At 52.7% G+C, this 25716-nt stretch overlaps 1 protein-coding gene across 1 annotated transcript in view; it reads left to right on the forward strand.

The window, feature by feature from the left end:
- The window catches only part of PLG (plasminogen), a 42496-nt gene that overhangs the window by 13327 nt on the left and 3453 nt on the right, over window positions 1–25716 (forward strand). Inside the window, exons 5-17 of the mRNA XM_066372785.1 lie at window positions 211–350; window positions 3418–3538; window positions 5223–5341; window positions 6713–6875; window positions 7802–7947; window positions 9854–10013; window positions 11944–12125; window positions 13804–13952; window positions 15167–15260; window positions 19157–19277; window positions 20705–20779; window positions 21280–21420; window positions 24672–24778. Coding sequence (XP_066228882.1) covers window positions 211–350; window positions 3418–3538; window positions 5223–5341; window positions 6713–6875; window positions 7802–7947; window positions 9854–10013; window positions 11944–12125; window positions 13804–13952; window positions 15167–15260; window positions 19157–19277; window positions 20705–20779; window positions 21280–21420; window positions 24672–24778 — 1718 coding nt within the window. The remainder of the gene's footprint in view (window positions 1–210; window positions 351–3417; window positions 3539–5222; window positions 5342–6712; window positions 6876–7801; window positions 7948–9853; window positions 10014–11943; window positions 12126–13803; window positions 13953–15166; window positions 15261–19156; window positions 19278–20704; window positions 20780–21279; window positions 21421–24671; window positions 24779–25716) is intronic.

Below are 25716 nucleotides of genomic sequence, written 5' to 3' on the forward strand. Positions count from 1 at the left end.
AAGTAGAGTAGCAACGGCAATGTCAGGGTACCAGCAGAGAACAGACACAAACACCAGGCGACACACATCCTTCCGCACAGCGCCAGCACGCAGGCGCTCGGGCGGCAGAGCCTCGACCGCGGGTGGGGAAGAGAAGGTCCCTCGTCCTGTGCTGCTGACAGCGTGCTGATGTTGCACACGCCATCAGTGGTTCCTCTCCACCCTGTGCAGTTTCTCGCCCGCGACCCACCCGTCAGAGGGCCTGGAGGAGAACTACTGCCGGAACCCGGACGGCGACCAGAAGGGGCCCTGGTGTTACACCACGGACCGCAGCACCCGATTCGACTACTGCGACATCCCCGAATGTGAAGGTCAGGGGCGCTCTGGACACCGTTCAGATCTGCCTTTATCTGCACAGCGATTAATTTGGCTGTAAAGTGATTTCCCGCAGGGATATTGTGAATGATCATTTAGTGTCATGTCTGACAAAACTGAGTCACGTATGAACCTTGTGGAAAGGATCGAAATTGGCTCAGGCTCCCCCCCCCCCCCCCGACATTGACTGGAATTATTTCTATTAGAATGTTCCTTCAGTGTGTACAAATATAAAACGACATGTAAACTTTAATTAAAGTGTCTAGGCCAGCGGTTCTCAACCTGTGGATTGTGACCCCGGCGGGGTTACCTAAAGCTATCGGAAAATACATAATGCATATCAGGTATTTACATTCCGAATCATAACTGTAGCAAAATTACAGTTATGAAGTAGCCACCAAAATTATTTTTTGGTTTGGGGTCACCGCAACATGAGGAACTGTATTACGGGGTCACGGCATTAGAAAGGTTGAGAACCACTGGACTAGGCTGAATGCTCGACACAGTAGAAAGATGAAAACAGATCTGTGATTCAACAGGTGAAACAAAATCACCAAGTCAGTGCAATTCAAACAAACAACACTAATTGGATGTGGGAGACTTGGCTGTTGTGCGGAAGCTAAACCTTGAACTTGTTTTTAAATCAGCAGCTCATGATTTTAAGGAACCAGCCAATTTCACAGCACACCTCAGAAGTCAGTGCTAAACATGAAAAACATCCTATTGAAAAAGAAAATGTTCAGCATTTCACATTTCCTGCTCCATTCATTGTTGGTGCAAGGCAGGGGGGAGGACGGTGGATTTGTGTGACCACGTTCCACTCTGGGGACTTTTTTATTTGTATACTGTTATGAGGTCAGTTGTCCCTTAATTGATGTGAATGCATCATTTCTGTATCAAGTCTGACTCTTTTTTTCCTTATTACTCCATAAAACTGAAAGTTATCTATTACCCTGCAGCCCGATGTTATTTCAATAATTCCAAATCAAAGCTTCTGTGTTTTTTTTTGTTTGTTTGTTTTTTTGTATTTTTCTGAAGTTGGAAACAGCGAGGCAGTCAGACTCCTGCATGTGCCCGGGATCCACCTGGCATTCCCACCAGGGGGCGATGCTCTGCCGCAATCAGAGCCATTCTAGCGCCTGAGGCAGAGGCCACAGAGCCACCCCAGTGCCCGGGGAAACTCTGCTCCAGTGGAGCCTCGGCTGCGGGAGGGGAAGAGAGAGACAGAGAGGAAGGGGGGGGAGGGGTGGAGAAGCAAATGGGCGCTTCTCCTGTGTGCCCTGGCCGGGAATCGAACCTGGGACTTCTGTACGCCAGGCCGACGCTCTACCACTGAGCCAACCGGCCAGGGCACCACAGTTTTTTTTTTATCCACTTATTCACTGATGGGTACAGGGGCTGTTTCCAGACCTTCGCTATTGTTAGTAGTGCTGCAATGAGGGTGCATCTGTTCTTTCAAATTAGTGTTTTGTGATTCTTTTTTTTTTTTTTTTTTCTGAAGCTGGACACGGGGAGAGACAGACAGAATCCCGCATGCGCCCGGCCAGGATCCACCCGGCACGCCCACCAGGGGCGACGCTGCCCACCAGGGGGCGATGCTCTGCCCCTCCGGGGCATCGTGACCAGAGCCACTCTAGTGCCTGGGGCAGAGGCCAAGGAGCCATCCCCAGCGCCCGGGCCATCTTTGCTCCAATGGAGCCTTGGCTGCGGGAGGGGAAGAGAGAGACAGAGAGGAAAGGGGGGGGGGTGGAGAAGCAAATGGGTACTTCTCCTGTGTGCCCTGGCCGGGAATCGAACCCGGGTCCCCCGCACGCCAGGCCAATGCTCTACCGCTGAGCCAACCGGCCAGGGCCACTGTTTGTGATTCTTAAGAGAGAGTCCTGCCCCTGGCCGGTTGGCTCAGTGGTAGAGCGTCGGCCTGGCGTGAGGGAGTCCCGGGTTCAATTCCCGGCCAGGGCACACAGGTGAAGCGCCCATCTGCTTCTCCACCCCTCCCCCTCTCTTTCCTCTCTGTCTCTCTCTTCCCCTCCCGCAGCCGAGGCTCCACTGGAGCAAAAGATGGCCCGGGTGCTGGGAATGGCTCCTTGGCCTCTGCCCCAGGCGCTAGAGTGGCTCTGGTCGCGACAGAGTGATGCCCCGGATGGGCAGAGCATCGCCCCCTGGTGGGATGCCGGGTGGATCCCGGTCGGGCGCATGCGGGAGTCTGTCTGACTGCCTCCCCGTTTCCAGCTTCAGAAAAATACAAAAAAAAAGAAAAAAAGAAAAAAAAAAGAGATAGTCCCAAAGGTGGGATAGCTGGGTTATAACGCAGACCCATTTTTTTTATTTTTGAGGAACCCCTAGACTGTTTTCCATAGAGGCTGCACCAGTCTGCATTCCCACCAGCAGTGCAGGAAGGTTCCCTTTTCTCCACATCCTCGCCAACACTTGTTGTTTGTTGCAAGAAAGCAAAGAACAGGCAGTCATGCTTTTCAAGCATATAAAGAGAGCTGCTGTCGCTGTAGGCGAATACTGTCCTCCAGTGAGGACATGAGCACAAACAAAACCCCAGCACTCAAAGCCAGGGAGGATGCAGTCACCCATATTGTCAGATAATTTCATAGAAATTGCTGGAGATCATTATTGAAACAAAGACACCAAATACTTAAAAAAAACAACAACAACCACAACCCAGACTTTTGAGAAAATGTCCACCCTTCCCCAGCTCCTCCCTCCCACCGAGGGCCAGTGCATCCCGGTTTGAGGACAGGGCATTATGGAGTTTCCGGATTTGGTCATAACTATAACAGCGGAGCGGCTCTTGATCGAAATATGCTAATTTTGCCCTTTGAAGGAAAGTGACATTTTATGTTGTATTAGAAAATCGAGTTTTTATTGCCAGTTTCTTTCATTTACTTATTTGTTTATTATTTATTTATTTTGCCCAGTGATTGTTGGGAAGAACGTGTGAACGGGGGATGGGGGGTGTGTTCGCGACACGCCTGGCGGGAGTCTCGTTCTCGCTCTTCGTTGCTTCACTCATTTCAGTTTCCCTCTTTCTTTCCTCCTTGTCCCTCTGCCCAGAGGAATGCATGCACTGCAGCGGAGAACACTACGAGGGCAAGATCTCCAGGACCACGTCCGGGCTCGAATGCCAGTCCTGGGACTCTCAGACCCCGCACGCTCACGGCTTCATTCCTTCCAAGTAGGTCCCTCGGGAAAAGACACTCGCTGTTGGCCGCTGGGCAGCTCCCGGGGCGTTGCCTGGTGTTTAGCTGCGTTCTGGTTCCTCAAGTGACCGTATCTGTTGTTTCTGAATCTCAAAGTTGACCTTGGCCCACATGACTGTGGGAGAAGCACGCACTCTCGCTCCTTTAGACGTGGCCTGTGGGAAAGGTCTGGTGCCTGAGAGCTGGTCAGACGGACGTGCAGAATCTCAGACCCTCGGAACCTGGTCCCCGTTACAGCCGGGGCCCTGGCTGACCCCCCCCCTCCCCCAGTGTTACCGTTGGAGACATGTGCGATCTGTCTCGTTCGTGTATTTCCTCCACGTCCTCCTCTTCTCTCTGTCTTTTCTTTCATACCGATGACATTCAGCGGCTTCCTCGCCTACAATGCACGGACGGAATGTGTTTGGGGGGTTTTACAAAGCCCGCCATGTTTTGTGTGCATTTATATCAGTGCCTTCTCCTGGGCGAGGATTCCTAACTTTCACCAGATTCTCAGAGGGGGGTTGCGAAAGTACAAGGAGACAGGAGCCCCTGAGCTAGAGCACCTCCCCCTGCCCCACGGCCATTGTCCTGGAGAGCACCGCCCTTTCTGCAACTGCTGCTGACCTTCCCTTCCGTCTCTGGCGAAGGTCGGACCTCACCGCACTTAACAAAAAATGTACAGCAAACGAGACTGAGCCCCAGACTTTACTGCGGAAAACAGCGCCACGGAGTTGCTGTGCCTTTCACTCCAATAGTTAACTTGAAACACAGCTGTGGCCTTTATTTATTTTTTAATATTTTATTTGTTGATTTTAGAGAGAGGAGGAAGAGAGAGAGAGAGAGAGAAAGGAGGGGAAGAGTGGGAAGCATCAACTCATAGCAGTTGCTTCTCGTTATGGGCTTCGACCAGGCACACGCAGGGTTTCTAACCAGCAACCTCTGCGTTCCAGGTCGATGCTTTGTCCTCTGCGTCACCACAGGTCGGGCTACTGTTGCCTTTTCCATTAAAGAGGAAACACGGGAAATGACCCCAAGGCCGTGAACTGGGTACATTCACTTCTAGGAAAGAGAAGATGATTGTGGAAGCCACCGCTGTTCGCTTAGTCCGTTCTGCCTGAGCCTTTACAGCCCCAGAGAGGGACGTGGAATAAACCCAGAAGGCCGCAGGCATGGCGTGCACCTCATGGTCCGAGCCCTGAGTCCCTGCCGAGGGGGGCTCACTGGCCTGCACCCTTGGGCGAGGTGCTCACAGGATCACAGCTTGTCCTTTTCAGTTTCTGTATGCATCAAGGTAGCAGGACTGGAACCTGGTGGACCAGAAACATTGTTTCTTTAAGCACTGAAGATGGCCACCAACAAGTACCTGGTGTTTTACAAACGGCTGTTGTTGGCCGTTGAGTAACTGGAGTCTGCTTACATGTTTTCCAGCCAGCCAAAAGGATACAGTTGCTAATCCGTTGTATGATTTTTATACATGTAAGCCGTTAGGGCAACAGTCCCTAGACCCCTGAGCTAGTCTTTCTCTGGAGACTGTCATCTCTCTGAGGACAGTTCATCTAGTCACCCCCGTGGTGCTGGACGGTGCCTGTCCCACAGCAGGTGCCCGATGTCCACTCGTCCACAGTGATTCTTACCTGTAAATGTTCAGTGCTGTCAACATCCTTCTCGCCCATTCAGATTCCCAAGCAAGAACCTGAGGAAGAATTACTGCCGGAACCCTGATGGGGAGCCCCGCCCATGGTGCTTCACCACGGACCCCAACAAGCGCTGGGAATTCTGCGACATCCCACGCTGCAGTAAGTCTGCCCCCTGCCCGGTCCTCGGGGGTCCTTGCCCGCCCTGCTCTTGTAATCAAGAACACAGCATGTATCTGTGTCTGAGAATTGTGTCTAGAACATGCCCCACAAATGCAGCGGGGTGTGATCGCTCTGTTAAAACAACCTATTGGTTACCGTCGGTAACTGTCAGAGCATCCATGGGTCAGGGGCTTTTTTATTTATTTTTTCCTGTCAAAGATAGTTGAATGTGGGCTCTTGGAGGTAGTGCTGACATCTTTCAAAGAGGGGTCAGACCCATGCTTTCTGTGCACAGATGTCATTATCAACCAGAGTTCTGTTGCTTTGTAAACTCTGGCGGTGCCTCTGACGTCCAGTTTTCAGAATGTCCGCCTTGTGAGAGAGAAGAGAGCTCAGGGCGAGAAGGTAAAAGGGCTGAGTGAGCAGGAAAGACCTGAAAGAAACAATTTCATAATATTTTCCTTCGATGAGAATTTGAAGCAAAGGACTAACCGTCTATTTATTTATTTATTTTTTAAAATATATATTTTTTTAATTTTCTTTTTTATTTTATTTATTCATTTTAGAGAGGAGAGAGAAAGGGAGAGAGGGAGACAGAGAGGGAGAGAGAGAGACAGAGAGAGAAGGGGGGAGGAGCTGGAAGCAACAACTCCCATATGTGCCTTGACCAGGCAAGCCCAGGGTTTCGAACCGGCGACCTCAGCATTTCCAGGTTGACGCGGGACTAACCGTTTAGATAGAGAAAGTCGTCACAAGTTAAAAGGGACACAGCAGGCCCCGAGGGCTGGCTCCCTGGTCTTTGCCGGACGGTTGTCCTTTGGGCACTCGAGTTTCTCAAGCACACTCCTTCCTTTCCAATATCAGTTTCTCTTTTTGTTCTTTTTTCCTCAAGAATTTCGTGATTTCTGGATGCACGCGATCATTCTTGGAGACTTTTTTTGACCTTCTTTCTATGGGTTCTCTGTTGGTTTTATGGAGTGTCACTTTATGGGTGTCACTTGGTTATATTTACTCGGTGAATAATTTATTCTTCACAAAGGAAGTTGGGTCATCGGTGTATGTGAGGGGTCGGGGTGAGGGTGACACACTGACCCTTACCACGTATGACAAACGGAGAAAGAGGACGTAGAATGCGGCATGTAGTCCACGGGTCTTGTTCCTGGACGAGCTCCTCATGAGGTGACCTTGTAGACATAGGTTCTGCCAAGGCAGCGTCTTCTAAGAACGATCAACAATTGTCAAGTGCCAAATCCCAAGGGAGGGTGAACGGAAAAGAAGGCAGGCTGACACTCCCCATGTCCACCCCTGTCCCATTCATCCGTGCGTTCTCCACTTCAAAACGCTTCATTGTCATTTATTGTCCCCTTCAAGCCACGCCCCCACCATCGCCAGGCCCCACGTATCAGTGTCTGAAGGGCAAAGGTGAAAACTATCGCGGGAACGTGGCGGTCACCGTCTCTGGTCACACCTGTCAGAGCTGGAGCGAACAGACCCCGCACAGACACAGCAGGACGCCGGAAAACTTCCCCTGCAAGTAAGTCCACCTCCGGACTCATTCCCTGTGGGGCAGAGCAGGACGCCGGAAAACTTCCCCTGCAAGTAAGTCCGCCTCCGGACTCATTCCCTGTGGGCTGAGCCAAGTGTGGGATCCCATCGACTTCGCTTTCGATTGAGTTCCTACAGGTAAAGTATTCTGGAATGGAAACTGCCCAAGTCCTAGGCAAGGGAAGTGAAATGCAGCCCGGATTTCCCTGTAATGCTCGTCTTCAAAGTGCAGCTCTTTAGGCAGGCAGTATCAGAACGTTGTGAGAAATGCAAAGTCTAGCAGGGGTCGTCAAACTTTTTATAAAAACCACCCACTTTTGCAGTGCTGGTCAACCTGGTCCCTACCGTGCAACCAAACAGCGCCGCGATTGGCCCATCATGAAAGCTGGAACGCCCACTAGTGGGCGGTAGGGACCAGGTCTACCAGCACTGCAAAAGTGGGCGGTTTTTATAAAAAGTTGACGACCCCTGGTCCGGATCTGAATCAGAATCTCCGAGGAGTGGGTCCCAGCACTGTGCTTGACCAGAACCCTACCAAAGGCACAGTATAAGGTTCCAGAGCACTGAAGTTCCGGGCTGTGACACTTAGAGTCTATAGCTACGCTGGATGTATTTTGGGGGGCACAAACATTGTGGAGAATACCCACTGTGTTTTAGCATATTGCACCCTGCCCAACACACAGCAGAACTATACTTTTTGCTTGACTATACACAATCAAGAAATAGGTTCTAATCATTTGTCCTAGAGACCTTCTGTTGTGCCCTGCTTACATTTCTACCTATTCTTGAGTTGAGGCAATTCTGGAGAATTAGCAGGGCATGTGTCCGATAATATCCTCATTAACAAGCGTGTGTACCCCTTGTTATTTATTTAGCCTTTTTGGCAAGCTGAAGTCACAATCACTTCTTTTTCAGAGATCTGAAAGAAAACTACTGTCGGAACCCTGATGGAGAAACAAAACCGTGGTGCTATACAACCAACAGCGAGGTGAGGTGGGAGTACTGCACGATTCCGTCCTGTGAGTCCTCGCCATCATCCCCGGAACTCCTGGACGCCCCAGGTAGGCAAGGGGACTGGGAGCTCACGGGGGGGCCCCAGGGCTTTCTCTGGTTTTCTACCCCAGGGCTGGCCCAATGTGCAGTCGCTTTGTGTATAGTTGAATTCTGTTCTTGTCAGAGAACGCGCTCCATGCTAACAATTGTTTTAAATTTGTGGAGCTGTGTTTTTATGGTTCAGGATATGGTCATCTTGGTAAACGTTGCGTGTGCACTTGAAAAGAACATGGCTTCCCGCTGTTGTTGGGTCGAGTGTGTTCTATAAAGGCCGATTCGGTCAAGCTGATTAGCACTGTTTAACTCTTCTGACTCCTTCCTGATCTTCTGTGTCCTGTTCTCTCCATTACTGAGAGAAGGGGGGTGTCTCCAAACTTAGCTGTCCATTTGTCTATTTCTTTTTAGTTTTCTGTTTGCTTTATATATTCTGGAGCTCTTGGTTAAACAGACACACTTAGGATTGCTGCGTTTTCTTGAAGAGGGAATGACCTCTTTAGCCTTATGTCTCTCCTTATCTCTGGAACTGTTCCTGGTTTTAAAGTCTATGTATGCTGATCTGACCACACCCATTGCAGCTCTGTTTTCACTCGTGTTTGTGTGATGTGTCATTCTTCTCAACCTTCTAGTTGAGATGTTTAGAACATTTACATTTAGTGTAATTTTTAATATGATTGGATTTAAATCTACCATCAAGTTAGCTATTTCTCCTTGTCCTACTTGAATTTTGGTCCTTTTATCATCTTTCTCTGTCTTTGTTTGCATTAACTGAACATCTCTTGATTGTCTTATCACCACTATTAGTTTAACCAGTTTTTAATCTTTTAATATTCTTTCTATTGTTTACAATATACATATTTAAATGATTACACCCCACTTTCAAATAATATTATTTTAGTAGATGTATAATGTTGTGTAATTGAATTAACAGAGGCAGCAGATAAAAGCGACTTTGGCTTGTGTTGTTGCTGCTTTTACCTTAAGTGGGCCATGGGCTTCAAACTCCTCTGGGTATGGGCTGTTGTTCCCGTGTTCTCAGAGTCTGAAGAGTCTTCTCTGTATTCCTAACCATCCTTCGCTTTTAGCAGTAACTGCATGCCTGCACCACGGTGTGCTCTTAACCTGATCCTACTAATGGACCGCTGTTTCCTCCTACTGGATGCTGAGCTTTGGTGGAGGTAGACATTCTCGAGCTTCCTGGTCTACCCTCAACCTCCGGTGAACTCTGTGGACCTGGGCTTTGGAGGTGGTGTTTCTCAGTGTTCCTGTCCCTTCTTCCAAACAAGCTAAAAACTCTAACTTGTATATCTGCGGTGGGTCTTGAGAGGAAGAGTAGCAGACGTCCGCTTTGCGTTAGTTGGGAGATCCTGGGCACGAGAGGTTTCCGGTTCCTCTCCAGGAGAATAAGAGTTTTGCCTCCACCTCTCCTGAGAAGTGATGGGCCACTCCCTGCTCCATCCCTCAGCAGCTCAAGGCCTTGGCTCTGGGTGAGCACCAGTCTGGGGAAAGGGGTCACATTGGCCCCCCCGGTGGCAGCTGGTCACCACGTGACCTGCAGCCTACACCACGGAATGTGTCTCCTTGAGAACTGCCTAATTGCATAAACACCCAGTGGACATTCATAAAAAAAGAAAAAAACAGGCTTGCACATGAGTACAATTCCCAATTATAAGCACTCGGACCTGCTTATCGCCCCTCCCCCGAGTTTTAAATTAAATATTTACCAAAAAAAAAAAAAAAAGTTAGGTCATTCAAGTTCTGGACTGTTACAGATGTGTTCTTTCCTTTGCACGTCCACCCGCCTGTCAGTGTGGAACAGCGTTAATTCAGACACTGCTGTTCCGTTTGCATTGCAGAGTGCTCCACGCGGGTCCTGTTCTGGCCGTTGTCCACTGACCTCTCCTGCCTCTGTTTCAGTGCCGCCCGAGCAGACCCCTGTGGTCCAGGAGTGTTACCAGGGCAACGGGCAGAGTTATCGAGGCACCTCCTCCACCACCATCACGGGAAAGAAGTGTCAGTCCTGGTCGTCTATGTCCCCACACCAGCACAAGATGACCCCACAGAAATACCCGGATGCGTATGTCTTTGATTTTCCACCCTAAAGAGGAGAGCGACAGCTAGCTCAGATTCGTTAGAAGGGTCATGTTTACGTTCACCTCTCAGAAGCGAACGTCTCGGGGCTCCAGCACGTGAGGCACAACGTCTCAGGCCGCCTTGTTTCTGAGAAAACGTTCTGCCGGAAGGGACGTGAGAGGCCCCTCTCCTCCCTGAGCAGTTTTGTGGAAGCTGGGGGTGGGGGTGGGGGTCTGTCACTGGGTCCGGGCATCTGTAACCTGACCCGTCCGAACACAGCGGACCTGAGCACGGGTGGTCCGAGGGGCTTCCTGGACAGGAAGAGGAAGAGCAAGCAGGAAGGCAGACGAGAGTCAGGCAGCGTACAGGGGCTGATAGATCCGCCTTTTCGCCATAGATGGATAAGCCTTTCAGCACACCCAGGGGCTCGGACAGCCTCTGACTGACTTCCTCGGGCTGTGGACCCAAGCGTGAGACTGTCACTTGTCCGTAGTATCTACTATATATCATGTTAGACTCATATATATAATACGTGAATTAGATCCATGTATATAACACGTTTCAAATCTCCTTGGACAGCCACAGGTCATGGGTCTAAACGGGAAGGGGAACGCCAAGGCTGAGAATTCTGCGAGGCTGCGGCGATGACCTGGGGGGCCCTGGGGGACCCCATCACCCAGCACCCCAGGCCCCTCGCCCGCTATGTTTCTTACCCAACTTTCCCCGACTTCCCCACCAGCCCTGAGCCCCCTCAGGTCCCCGAGTCTCTCCAGATGTCTCTCTCCACCCGTCCCCCCCGCTCTGTGGCCCCATCTCTGTTTGCAGTCCCTGCATGGCTGCCGCACAGGAGGGGACATGGGGGGTGAAGTGAGCACGATGCGGGGTTCCTCCCCACGCCCCCGAATGTGTCCTATGGAAACGCCTCCCGCCTGGGAGCGAGTTTTCCAGGTGGCTCCCAGAAGTCTTTCATACCCTGAACCCACTTGACCTACCAGATACGATATTCACAGCTGTATTATTTATTTATTTATTTTTCATTTTTCCGAAGCTGGAAACGGGGAGGCAGTCAGACAGACTCCCACATATGCTCAACCAGGATCCACCTGGCATGCCCACCAGGGGGCGATGCTCTGCCCATCCGGGGCATCGCTCTGTTGAGACCAGAGCTACTCTAGCGCCTGGGGCAGAGGCCAAGGAGCCATCCCCAGTGCCCCGGCCATCTTTGCTCCAATGGAGCCTTGGCTGCGGGAGGGGAAGGGAGAGACAGAGAGGAAGGAGAGGGGGAAGGGTGGAGAAGCAAATGGGCGCTTCTCCTGTGTGCCCTGGCCGGGAATTGAACCCGGGACTTCTGCACGCCAGGCCGACGCTCTACCGCTGAGCCAACCGGCCAGGGCCAGCTGTATTATTTTCATTGTCGATGACACCATTTTAACTACACGGTGTGTGAATAGACCACCATGGAAGGCGTGCCGTGATCTTGTATGTCATTTCTTCCTTGGGGAAATACATTTTGGTTCTGGCTTTCACGGCCCTATGTAGGCAAACACAGAGACACAGAGAGAGATAGAAATGTTCGTACGTGCATAGAAAAAAAAATCTAAAATACATGCTCCAGGCTCCGTATTGGAAAGGAGACGTTCTGAGACTTTCTTTACACAGGTATATATCATCTTAGTTTCTGTGTGGATCATGCCTCGGTTTTGATTTGCGGTATAAAAACAGTCATCTGTTTTTAACAATATTTCAGTGTTGAGGACCCGTGCTTGTGGCATTTAGGATAAGAAGGAGCACTTTTGGTAACCCTCGTGGAAATATTTCAAAGTCGCTTGCTGAGACTTCGTGGAATCGAGACGCAGAGGGTGTTGGGGTGCGCCCCCCCCCCCCCCGAGGCGCCTCCTCTCACTCCCTCCCTCCCTCTCCTGTGGCATTCACAGCGGCTTGACCATGAACTACTGCAGGAATCCGGACGGTGACAAAGGCCCCTGGTGTTACACCACCGACCCGAGAGTCCGGTGGGAGTTCTGCAACCTGAATAAGTGCTCAGACAGCCCAGAGACTGTCACACACGCTCCGCCCGAAGCCCAGGTCATCAACGCAGAGAGCCCCGCAGAAGCAGGTAAGCGTCGGAGGCCAGACGTCTGTGTGTTTGGGCACTGGGACAAAAGCCACAGGAAGCTCACGGGTGCAGAGGATTCCCGCGGGGACTTGAACGGGTGCGGGAGGAAGCCTCCAATGGCATGTTGTCTGGGGGACCAGCACGCTGTCCAGGGGGCCGGCACGTTGTCCGGGGGGCCGGCACGTGGCCTGGGGGGCCGGCGTGTTGTCTGGGGGGCCGGCGTGTTGTCTGGGGGGCCGGCATGTTGTCTGGGGGGCCGCCAGGGCTGCTGCCGCTGGTGTAATGTGGGCGGGGGGCGTGTGTTCAGGACCTGAAACCACAGGTGGATAGAATGGTGAGCCTGGGTGGATGGAGAGGTTGATAAGGGTGGCGTTGGCTGAGATGGGACTTTCTAGAAGCGAGTCCCTGCCTCCTCCATGGAGGAGTAGATTAATTTGGCTTCGAATATACTGAATTAGGGGTGCTAGTGAGACAGTCAGGTGATGCTCTCCAACGAACACTTGGGACGTGGGTCTGTGGCTGTAAGAGTCACTGGGCCTGGACGCCAGAATGAGGTTGTCCCCTGAGGCGGTCACCTTTCCCTGCTTCCCTGGCCCCTGGTTGCCGCTCTAGCTGCCGAGCACCTGGTCCTTAGGTTGTCAGGCAGCGGGCAAATGCTCTGCCCCTTTGCAGCGTGAGGAAACGCAGAGGAGGCTCATTCTCCCCTGCCCCAGTGAGAGCACCCGGGGCCGCGTGGCCTGTCTGACCACTCTCAAATCATTCAAGAGCCTCCAGACAGTAATGACTGGAGCGAGAGCTTGGTTTGGAGCTGAGAGCCCTCTCCTTCCCTGAGGTGGGCTCAGCTCTTCCAGGATGTTGGGACCTCACCTGCTCCCCCAGACCAGCGTGAACTTCCCCTCCTTCCTTCACCGGGTGCCCCTCCTGGGTAAGATGTGAGGTGACCTCACGTGGCTCCACTCTTAGTGTGTGGGTCACTCACACACCCAGGTCCTGGGAAACGTTAGGGTGCGGCTGCCCAGCACAGCCCCCCTCCTTGGCAGAGAGGCTGCCTGGTCCAGTTTCTGCTGTTTGGCTTTTCCGAGTGGCCATCAGGGCACTGCTGCCCTTTCTTCCTCACCCCCCCCCCCTCGGCGACACACATCAACTCCTCTGAGGAGTCTTGCGGGAGCCCCCGTTCCCCGGGTTTGAGCTGAGGGACAGGCATGGAGAAAGGTGTCCCAGTTCATCTCCAGCCCAGAGAGTGGAGACTCAAAGCACAGCTAGAGCTGTGTGGACGAGATTTTTCTAAGGAACGCTTATGGCGGGGATTCCTTTTATCCACCTGGGGCGAGAGTGAGGGCTGGAGAGCCGCCCAGCCGCCCACAGCAGCCCCCGCTCCCTGTGGCCCCTCCCGGTGTTGTCTTACCTCTTACCACTCAGCCTGGGTAAACATCGATGATCTCAGCGTAACAGCCCCACCTCCATTCTAACCTCCTGCCTGACTTGTGTTTCCAAACCCATAAGCATTTCGGGTGACCTGTCGGACAGGCCACGTTCCCAGGAACCCTGGGCGTTCTGGGGCTCCGGAGAGTGTGGCCACAGAGGTCATCGCCAGAGCAACCGGATGCTGCCCCGCTCTGCTCCTCACCGGCCGGGGTCTACGGAGGGGGCCCTGACCACCCCCTTCTCTCCCCCACAGACTGCATGTTCGGGAATGGGAAGGCGTATCGGGGCAAGAGGGCGACCACCGCCTCCGGCACCCCCTGCCAGGGCTGGGCTGCCCAGGAGCCCCACAAACACGGCATCTTCACGCCGCAGACGAACCCCCGGGCGGGTCTGGAGAGGAACGTAAGCCGCTGCCATCCGGACTCGGTCTTGCCTTGTGCTGACCACGCTTTGCCAATGGAATGGGTTCTACCTTACAGCAAGCCAGCCTGGGCTGACCTCGGGCGTGGGCGGGGCGGAGGAGGGGAAAGACGCGTGCGCTCAGGGGAGGAAGGCGCAGCGCAATGGGCCTCAGTGCACGGAGCGTGGGCGGGGCGGAGGAGGGGAAAGACGCGTGCGCTCAGGGGAGGAAGGCGCAGCGCAATGGGCCTCAGTGCACGGAGCGTGGGCGGGGCGGAGGAGGGGAAAGACGCGTGCGCTCAGGGGAGGAAGCGCAGGCAATGGGCCTCAGTGCACGGAGCGCGGGCGGGGCGGAGGAGGGGGAAAGACGCGTGCGCTCAGGGGAGGAAGGCGCTCAGGGGAGGAAGGCGCAGCGCAATGGGCCTCAGTGCACGGAGCGTGGGCGGGGCGGAGGAGGGGAAAGACGCGTGCGCTCAGGGGAGGAAGCGCAGGCAATGGGCCTCAGTGCACGGAGCGCGGGCAAGCCCGTGTCCACGCCCGTTCCCACTGCCCTTGACCTCTCCCTCTCCGGCTCCGCGGCTGCTATTTCTCGGGTGCCGTGTCTAGCGTCTGTCCCCTAGATTCTGGTGGTCAATGGTGACTTGCGACATTTAAATTGGGTTTTGTTTTGATTTTAGAAAAACAACTAGAGGTCCGTTAGGATTCCACACAGTAGGATTTCGCTCAGTCTCTTACACTTTCCTGTTTCCTTTGAGGGCGTGAATAGGAAGGACAGGGAGGACCTAGCCTTTCATGGCCTGACCCACAGAGGGTGCACAGCGCAAGGAAATAGCATTTCTGAGCTACCATACCAGCAGACAGGCTTGCTCGGGGAGAAGACTGCTGAAATCACTTCCCATGGCCCTCTATGGCTGCGTCTCCAAGATGGTCGCTGACACAGAGTCTCCCTTGTATATATAATCTCTCCCATCAGTCCCCTCGGAGGCTCTACCCTCCCCCAGGGGCATGGCCTCACGGTTGGAGCTCCTTTTGAACAAGGAGACATGGCCAACGACATGGAATGCATCAGAAGTCTCCTAAGTTAACCCTCGGCTCCCCCCTCCGCCCAATGGCGCACTTACCCTGGATGTAAGGACAGCGTGACATGCCTGTGCCTCCGGCCCTTCCTCTTCAGCCTCCTGCGTGCCGTTCCATGAACACCTGCCCCTTTTTTTCAGTACTGCCGTAATCCTGACGGTGACCCCAATGGTCCCTGGTGCTACACGACGGACCCAAAGAAACTCTTTGACTACTGCGACGTCCCCCAGTGTGGTGAGTTGTTTTCCTTTTTGAAAGGTCCCGGCTTCTCAGATCCATGCAGCCTCACCTCGGTATGGTGGGTCTGCAAGGGGAGGCGTCCAAGCCGAGCACCCTGCCCCCCGAACCCTCTCTTCGTCACGGACCTCGAATGTGTCCTACTGAGGCCCCCCATGTTAGGGAGCCCCCCCTTAAACAAAATAAATACAAAAGTCTCCAAAGGAGCAAGCTTAGAGGCATCCAATCAGCCTTGGTGAGGATTCCACTGAATTCTCCAGGGTCCAGCCTGGGGTGCAGGGAGGACACACTTGAAGGCACCCAGATGGGAAAGTTGCCCTTTCAGCCTCTGAGAGGTGGGAAGGAAAACGCCACCAGCAGGAACCAGCAAAGCACGTGACGTACCCTGGAAACCTGCGAGTTGTCAGGTCCTAGGATTCAGGAGAAAGGGGTGCACCCCCCCCCCCCCCCCGCAGCCCCGACTTCCTCGGACTAAGACGGGCTGTCCGTGCCCACGTGCCTGGGAGAAAGCTGCTCTGGGGTCCGGCCTCAATTCCTGAGGCCCTCCCAAGGAGCAAGAGGCTTGGACCAGAGAAGGCGAGTTGACATTAGTTCTGGGAAGTCCGGAAGGACAATCCCACGGGTAGGTCTGGAGAAGGACGGAAGTCACCTTGGCTTGGACCCATCTCTGCACGCAGAACCCGTCCCGGTTTCCCGGGCAACCCGGACGCCCGGGCAGGGCTCGCACGTGCTGGTGTCTGCCGGGCGGGGGACTCCGCCTGGAGGGGACGCTCGGGCTGCAGAGCCACCGAAGCCCCACCGAGATGGTCCAGGGGGGCCGGGTGGGGTCAGGGTAGGGCATGGCGCCTCACTAGGGGGGTTCTCTGGGGCCACCCCCAGGGGGCGTGGGGAGGGAGGGGAGTCCCGCATGCGGGGAGGGGCTCTACTCGGCCGCCCCCGCTGTGCTGTCTGGGTGGAGGGCCAGCTTGCAGCCCAGCTTCCTCAAGTGGGTGTTCCCTCTGTGCTGCCGCAGCTCTGTGGTGGCCCCTGCGCCCCAATGTCCCGGCTGCGGGTGGTGCCCCTTCAGCGGGTCAGCCCGGGGCCCCAGCTCCTACCCTCCAGTTCGGTTAGTTCCACTGCCTCTAACCGCCCGGGGCCACCATGCGGGACAGGCCGCCTCCTCCTCCGCAGGATTGCCTTGCAGTCATTGCGTCAGCCTGGCGTTCCTGCCACGGGCTCCCCAGCTGAGTCTGGGAGTCACGCACCCCTGGGTCCCAGGAAGGGACGTAAGGGGGCTGCCCAGGGCGGCCCTCCAACTGAGTCAGGCCTGGAGAGCCTCCTTCTGCACGGAACCCGTCTCAAAATCAGGCCAGGTGGTCTGACTGGAGCCCTTCTCACCTGTGGGAGGTTAACCTCACACGCCCAACATCCTGGTCATGTGGCGGGAGGCTCCGGCCTACTAGGAACACCACCGTCCCATTCTTTCTTCTCTAATTGCTTTCTTCCACTAGCTTGATTTCGTGAGGTTACCAGAATTGTAGAAGAGGCCATTTTCGTTGAAGTCGGCCTAGGAAGGTTTATCTCACACTTCCCCTGGGCATCTTGGTGGCTGCAGGCAAACCTCCCAATCCAACGTTTCCGTGCATACATTAGGATGTAAGGATTGAAAACAAGGGGAAGGAACTGAGCTGTTTCCTCCCCCCAGCGCTCAGCATAGCCGGCAGTAAGCAGTATATATATATACTTCGTACACATTTGCTGAATAAATATATAAATATGTCTGTGACTTAAACTGTGAAACACAGTTCCTGCAGCATATCCCATCAGGCCAGTGCTTAGAAGGGGGGCTAGCCCACCTGAAGGGACTTTGTGTGTGTGCTTGTGTGGCTTATGCTAATTTTATTTGGATTCTTCAGGATGAGAAATCTCTTTGAGGTTATGATTTTTGTCTAGTTTGTTTACATTTTTAAAAAAATCTTTTTCTTTAAAGAATTTGTTGCTCATTCCCTGAGAGGTTTTGGATTTTTTCTATATAAATGGAAAATTTCCTAATGATCATTTTCCTTCAAATTTCTCAACTTTACATTATTTCTCATTCACAAGGAAAACTCCTCTTTAAAGTGAAAGCATACCATTGACTAATTGTTTGGGCTACATGTAAACTTCTTTAGCTCACCTGAAAAATCTGTGTAAATATACAGTGTCATTAAAATAAATTAACACCATGCCAATTGCACGTAAGTCATAGTGCCAATAAAACAATCCAGTCAGAATTATATTCTATTTATCCCAGTACTGTACTCTGTTACTCAATTTTATCAAAGGATTATATGAGTTTTCTGCAATATTAACTTCAGAAATTGAAGGATGCCCACCTTAAATGTAATTTTTATTTACTTATATTCATTTATTTTAAATTATATATTTATTGGTTGAATGATTTTAATAACTCATTTTAATTCCACTAACACATTCAGCACAAATAATGAAGAAGTAAAAATGAGGCGAAACTTTCAGTTTTGTTCTGAATGGCAGAACCAGAGTACCACAACCTCTGTAGTTATTCTTTTCTTAGCACATTTGTGCAAGCTTACTTTATGTAAGACACAGTAGCATACCTGACCAGGCAGTGGTGCAGTGGATAGAGCGTTGGACTAGGACGCAGAGGACCCAGGTTCGAAACCCCGAGGTCGCCAGCTTGAGCGCGGGCTCATCTGGTTTGAGCAAAGCTCACCAGCTTGAGCCCAGGGTCACTGGCTTGAGCAAGGTCACTCGCTCTGCTGTAGCCCCCCAGTCAAGGCACATGTGAGAAAGCAATCAATAAACAACTAAGGTGCTGCAACGAAGAATTGATGATTCTCATCTCTCTCCCTTCCTGTCTGTCCCTATCTGTCCCTCTCTCTGTCTCTGTTACACACAGAAAACAACAAAAAACAAAAGACACAGTAGCAAGAGTATAAGTTCGGTATTAGAGAGTAGGCTCCATAATATTCCATGTTTCCTTTTTTTAAGAAAAGACTTCTAGCTACAGTCGCTCAGAACAGACCACGACAAAGGGAAAGTTATTTGGAAAGGTCAAGTTCCAGGGTCACAGGACAGTAGGCTCTCTGGCTGAGATGGAAAGAAATCCCTCTGCAGAATTGTTAGGAACGATGACTTCCACTTAGATCGCTGAAGGTCTTAAAGGGCTCGGGACAGCAGAGATGCATCTTAGGAACCCTGAGCTGCCCTAGGCATTGGTGAGTGCTACGGAAGACAGACACAAACCTCTTCTCCTGGACCTCCTGCAGGCTCCGTGGAGAGGGGAAGTGGGTAGGAGGTAAACAGAGAGGACAGGCATTGGGTGAGTCTTGGGAGGCTTCCGGGAAGAGTGGTCAGAAAGTGGCTGAGAGAAGGCCATATTTCAGTTCAGGATAGATTACCCTTGCTACATACAATTGCATGTACACATATGTACACACAGTGATTTCCGCTTAGAAATACCCTTTATTGCCTTTCAATGGGGATGACAATTATGGTTTTCAGTAAAATTTCTGTGGCTCAGTGGTGGAGGTGGTGGTGGTAATAATGCTATGCCGCTATAGACAGAGATCACAATAACAATTTGGGTCAGTCAAGGTCCTCTCAGAAAAGCTCTCGTTCTAATGCCTAACTATACCAATTTACTTAATCACCCCCCAAATAATAAAAAGGTACTTACATTTTCATGAAAGGAAAAGGTTCTGTATTGTCTACTACTGCTTTTGAAACTTAGAAAAAGCTATTCCAAAACATGCTCATGATCTCACTATTAGTTTGGGCATTAAGATGTCAAAATTTCAGGGCTCTGGCCACGAGCTACTAATGTGTCTTTCGTTGTATGATGAAACTGTTACCTTTCACTTCAAGTGCGACTCTTTTCTCCTGTGCCACAGTGTCCTCTTCGTTTGATTGTGGAAAGCCCAAGGTGGAGCCGAAGAAATGTCCTGGAAGGGTCGTGGGTGGGTGCGTGGCCAACCCACATTCCTGGCCCTGGCAAATCAGTCTTAGGACAAGGTAACAATCCTACTAGCAACCATGTATTCCTTCCTTCCACCTGAGCCCGGCAGCAAAACCTTTCTACAATCGCACTAAATCGGCAGCTCAGGTATCTGCACCTGCCTTTGCCTTCTCCTTGGGAGGAGTTTTAATTTTTTTTTTTAGTTCTCCACTTTGAAAGTAGCCAGAACAGGAATCTTTCTCTTGATCTGGGGGGCTATCATCAACATGTGTAGATGCCACGCTTTATAAGTTCCAATATTGCTGGGAATGTATTGGAGATGCCTGGAAAGTTTATATAGATATCCAGTCTCCTTGCAAAATAAAGAGAAAGACACAGTTTTTAGGAATGTGCCACCTGGTGGAGAACCGAGACCTCATTATCTAGAGTCTATCACAGACACAGAGGTTACTGTATTTAACCCAGAGGGTATTCACCTATCCCCAAACATTCTTTTAGTGATCACCATAAGTTAAGAGCGAATAGTCCTGATCCCACAGAACCCTGGGCAGTTTGGGTTATCATTTCAGTGGCTCAGCCTTTAGTTAGCTCTTTCCTGGTGTCTCATGGAACGCACCCACGTGACACAGTGACCGGCTGCTGTGCGCTGCCTCCTTGTCTCGTTTCTGCCCCAGCTCACCCGCTGCTCCGGTGCCGGACTCCACCTCTCAGACGTCGGCCCCGTGCTTGCGAGAGGCCACTGATAAACTCGGGTCCAGTTGAGCTAGCTTTCTTTTTCTTTGCCTTCTCACTTAGTTACTCCTTTCTATACAGTCTTCACCCTTCCCACATTCCCGATTCCTTCTTTCCCAAACCGCGCTGCAGTCTTTTCCTGACCGATGACCGGCTTGCCTGCTGTCGTGCCCTTACTATTTATTTGTGTTCTGTTTGTTACCATCTGCTTCAGAACGGCTCACACCTTTTTCATGAGCTACCATGTGCCTAAACAGTCCTGTAAAGTAAAGGATTTGGGAGTCATCTCCTCCCCCACCCCCCACCCAAGGGAATTTTCTCAGGTAAAATCAGCAGACTCCCATGACCACAATGTGCAGGGTCACATTCTGCTGCATGAAGAATGACTCATCAGGTCTTGCATAGATATCTTATCAAAAAGAAATGTAAGCCGCTTGGAAGAGCCCTCGGGGGATGGTTTTTGCCTCGCCCCTTCTGTGATGTCCGGGGCTTACCAAAGCCAGGGAGGTGGCTTCACACTGGAGCCCGGGGGTTTGCTCTGCTGCAGACAGGCTGCACCGAGCCTGGCCCGGCCGCTTTAGAGAACCCACCCGCCGAAGCACAGCTCACAGCTTCCGCCGTCCCGGCACGGGGCTGGTCGCACGTCCTTTGGAAACATCTGCAGTATCAAAATGGAGTGAACACTTCTTTCTGGCTCTGTAAAAATACCCCTTCAGAGTTCAACTAAAACCTCGGCCCGGTTTCCTCCTAGATTTGGACAGCACTTCTGCGGAGGCACTCTGATAGCCCCAGAGTGGGTGCTGACCGCTGCCCACTGCTTGGAGAGGTATGTTCCGGGGACAGCTGGCGTGAGGACGTGGCTTGCGGACTTCCAGCCTCTGCCTTTTCCTGTCCCCTCCTTCCCTTGCCTCTACGGCAGTGACACTGGGGACCGGGGCGTCGATGTGGCGGGTCTGCCCAGGCCGCTGAGTGGGAGAGGGCAGGAGCGTTTCTAGAGAGAAACAGAGAGGAAAGACCCAGCGCGGGTGGGCTTGTCGGCAGGAGAGAGCTGGCGAGGGAGGCGCAGGGCCCCCGGGTCTCCCCCGCCGCGGGGTCTGTCCTTGTGCCGACTTCAGTGTTGGTGTCATTGACCAAAAGCGTCCCCAGAACATTCATTACCAGCTGGCTCAGGTACAATGGGCCCTTTCTGTCCTGCCCCTCGGAGGAAACCGAGCGTGGCCAGCCGAGTGTCCCGAGTGTCCAGGGAGTACCGAGCGCTTCTGGCTTAGAATGTCACCCAGTGCAGGGGCCGCCATGTTTTGCCACTAATGTCACCGTCTCCTCTAGGTCCTCCAGGCCGTCCTCGTACAGGGTCGTCCTGGGTGCACACAGAGAGACAACTGCAGGAGAGGATGTCCAGGAGATAGAAGCGTCCAAGCTGTTCCTGGAGCCCAGCCGGGCGGACATCGCCTTGATAAAGCTGAGCAGGTGCCAGTCCCACAGCCTGTGCCCAGGGAGGCGGCAACACTGTCATTTCTGCCTGGGTTTCGTCAGTCGTAGCAGGGCTGTGGGGGAGGCGCTGTCTGGGACACGAAAGCACAAAGCCTCCGAGTGGGGGGACCTGGCCTCCACCCGTTCTGCCTCATACTAGCTGTGGTTTTGACAAAGGCACCAGGACTCAGTTTCCTCATGTGGAAAAGGAGTGAGTTGAAACACAAGGGGCCCTGGCCCGTTAGCTCAGTGGTAGAGTGTCGGCCTGATGTGTGGAAGTCCCGGGTTCGATTCCCGATCAGGGCACACAGGAGAAGTGACCATCTGCTTCTCCACACCTTCCTTTCCCTTCTCTCCCTTCTCTCTCTCTCTCTCTCTTTCTCTTTCTCTCCTGCAGCCAAGGCTCAATTGGAGCAAGTTGGCCCTGGATGCTGAGGTTGGCTTCATGTCCTCCGCCTCAGGCACTAAAATAGCTCAGTTACTGAGCAATGGAGCAACGCTCCAAATGGGCAGACCATTGCCCCCTAGTGGGCTTGCTGGGTGGATCCCCATTGAGGTGCATGCTCCGGGAGTCTGTCTCTCTGCCTCCCTGCTTCTCACTTAAGAAAAAAAAAAAAGAAAGAAAAAAGAAACACGAGGTACATGTTACTCCTGTAACCCTGTCACCTGATGCTCACCGTCAGCTAATAGACATTCACAACCAGAGATTTACTCCGTTATTTCAGATCAACAATTCTCCTCTCAATATGATACGTTTGGGGAAACTCAAATGAAATGATGTATTTAAAAGCATTAAAAAACAATGTCACCTCACACACACACACACACAAACACACACACACACAGAGTTCACAAACACAAATCCTTCTTCTTTTCTTTGGTTTTATTTTTCCTGTTGAAATGGTGTTTTCATATGAAGCCTGACAAAATGATACATTTGCTGGTACCGCTTAAAGTTGGCCGTATTTGGAGACAGGCCCCCGTGTGAGACAGCTGAGGAAACAGACAGCCTTTCTGAGAACAGGCACGTCTGGGACAGTCAGTGAGGCACTCGGAGCACATCAGCCGTGGCTGATGGTTCCACATGACAGAGGGACCTCGCTGTGAGGACGACGGGCCAGGCCCGCACCCGTCCGGCGGTCAGGTATCCGCATGCCGTCCTGCTGGGTCGGGTCAGAAACACTTCACAGGTTCTCGGGGTCGGTGGACGGAGGGTTGACGTCCTGGGAAGCTTGGACTCCCTGGAAAGGGAAGAGCCTTCTTGGCTTCGCCTACAAAAGTGGATGGTCCCCTTCCCTTCACACGGTCCTTCAAGGGCCATCGGGAGGACCTGGTTGCTTGAACAAGTCATTCGGTAAATCTGGGGTTCCAGAAGTGTTTTCTTTCTTTCTTTTTTTTTTTTTTTTTGCATTTTTCTGAAGCTGGAAACGGGGAGGCAGTCAGACAGACTCCCGCATGTGCCCAACCGGGATCCACCTGGCACGCCCACCAGGGGGCGATGCTCTGCCCATCCTGGGCGTCGCCATGTTGCGACCAGAGCCACTCTAGCGCCTGGGGCAGAGGCCAAGGAGCCATCCCCAGCGCCCGGGCCATCTTTGCTCCAATGGAGCCTTGGCTGCGGGAGGGGAAGAGAGAGACAGAGAGGAAGGCGCGGCGGAGGGGTGGAGAAGCAAATGGGCGCTTCTCCTGTGTGCCCTGGCCGGGAATTGAACCCGGGTCCTCCGCACGCTAGGCCGACGCTCTACCGCTGAGCCAACCGGCCAGGGCCCAGAAGTGTTTTCTGATAGATACATTTGAGGTTTAGAGCAGGTTTCTCTTCCGCTGTTCTGTGGACCGGCGCCGGTCTGCTAGAAATTCTGTACTGGTGGGTCTATAATTTTCATCCCTCAGGGTGGTTAACTCTTTTGCGGACCAGCACAGAATTTCTGGGGGGCCAGCACCGGTCCGCGGACTGGTGGTTGAAAAGCACCGCTTTAGAGTGCCCATCCCCATGCCCCCCACACCCCAAGAGTCTAAGGCCTTGCTGTGCCATGAGGGGGACTCACAGAGTGACGACTGTGCGGTCACCCCACGTGAGAGGCTGGGTTTGTGCTGGTGACTCGGACAGGGTGTGCTTGCTTCCAGGCTGGTGGCAATGAGGATCCTTCATCGGATTAGGGCCTTTCTCATCTCTAGTCTGCTTCCCTCTTGAACTTCCGAACATAGAATCGAGTCTGAAAATGAGAGTTCTAATGTTCAAGATGTCCTGAACTCTATGACACGTGGAGGTTCTTTGAAAACTATCCCACGTTGCTCTGGCAAAGATTTCCAATCCTCTTTTTTTTTTTTTTTTTTCTGAAGCTGGAAATGGGGAGAGACAGTCAGACAGACTCCCGCATGCACCCAACCAGGATCCACCCGGCACGCCCACCAGGGGGCGACGCTCTGCCCACCAGGGGGCAATGTTCTGCCCCTCTGGAGCGTCGCTCTGTTGCGACCAGAGCCACTCTAGCGCCTGGGGCAGAGGCCAAGGAGCCATCCCCAGCGCCCGGGCCATCTTTGCTCCAATGGAGCCTCGGCTGCGGGAGGGGAAGAGAGAGACAGAGAGGAAGGAGGGGGGGAGGGGTGGAGAAGCAGATGGGCGCTTCTCCTGTGTGCCCTGGCCGGGAATCGAACCTGGGACTTCTGCACGCCAGGCCGACGCTCTACCACTGAGCCAACCAGCCAGGGCCTCCAATCCTCTTTCATTTGGTATCGAGCGTGTTACTGGGTTCTTGCCACCACAGTGTCGGAACATTCACAGATGACGACACTGAGGACCCCAAAGGTGGGTGACTGGCTCACGGTCACACGACGTATTTGCTAGCATAGACGCCCCGCGACAGCATTTCAGCTAGACGGTCCACCTGCTGATGGAGGCCCCCGTTCGGGTGGTTCAAAGCACGTACTCGACACAGAGTTGCAACAGTGCCCAGAACGGACATGAGAGTGAGTTACTGTCCCCCCGACCCCCACCTCTGGTTTCTGCTCCACATCGGGTGCCTCTGTAACGACACGTCCTGTTCAGTTAGCGCATCATTTCCTGTGGGCGAGTGCGAGGGCAGGCCGCCGTTTTCCATGTTGTGCTGCGCCGGTGCATCTGGGAGATGCCAGCTTGGACAGTGCTGGGGCTTCGGGCAGGGGGCATCTTGTCGTAGGTGACCAGCAGGAGAATGACACGTGTATCCTGGCTGGGCGGTCAAGTGTCACGTTTGATGTGTTCCTTTCAGTCCAGCCATCATCACGGAAAAGGTGATCCCAGCTTGTCTGCCAGCCTCGGATTCTGTGGTTGCTGACCGGACGGTGTGTTACATCACCGGCTGGGGAGAAACGCAAGGTGAGACGCATTCGGGGACGCGCTCAATGGACTGGTCTTGACCTACAGCCGAAGTGAGAAAAACGAGCACTTATACCAGCTCCTATCAGTGAATGAGGTCCACCCCCTTCCTGACTGTGTCTGGGCACCTGCCTGTGTCTCCATAATCACATGGGGCACATGGGCCGGGGGAGGGGGAGTGTTTGTTTCATTGAGTCTCTTTCTTAACCCATAACCCATAAATTCAATGTTGCTATTGCATCCACAGGTAAGTGGGGTTTTGACACGAGCCTATAAATCAGGGGTCCCCAAACTTTTTACACAGGGGGCCAGTTCACTGTCCCTCAGACTGTTGGAGGGCCAGACCATAAAAAAAAATATGAACAAATCCCTGTGCACATTGCACATATTTTATTTTAAAGTAAAAAAACAAAACGGGAACAAATATAATATTTAAAATAAAGAACGAGTAAATTTAAATCAACAAACTGACCAGTATTTCAATAGGAACTATGCTCCTCTCCCTGACCACCAATGAAAGAGGTGCCCCTTCTGGAAGTGCAGTGGGGGCCGGATAAATGGCCTCAGGGGGCCGCATGCGGCCCACGGGCCATAGTTTGGGGACCCCTGCTATAAATGAAGGGTATTAGGTTATTTTTCATGTGCAGCTAGCCACACTGAGTTCCCAAGCAGGGGGTAAAGCAACCAACATGAGAGTTGAGCCAGTCTCCCCTGAAACGCCATCTGCAACCCCGAGTCTCTCCGGGCCTCACTTGCCTGTCCACTGAGAACACAATTCTCAGTAGACTCATTAGAATAAGACAAGTCACAAAACACGAGTCACGATGTTGACCGATTCTCTACATGTCAGCAACGACCCCTGAGCCGGCGGCCGTGTCTCAGCCTCTTGGTGTGAGGTCCAAGTTCTCCCACTGTCCCCTGCAGTCTCCAGACTTTCC

The sequence above is a fragment of the Saccopteryx leptura genome, chromosome 3, assembly GCF_036850995.1.
Source record: "Saccopteryx leptura isolate mSacLep1 chromosome 3, mSacLep1_pri_phased_curated, whole genome shotgun sequence".
NCBI classification, from domain to species: domain Eukaryota; kingdom Metazoa; phylum Chordata; class Mammalia; order Chiroptera; family Emballonuridae; genus Saccopteryx; species Saccopteryx leptura.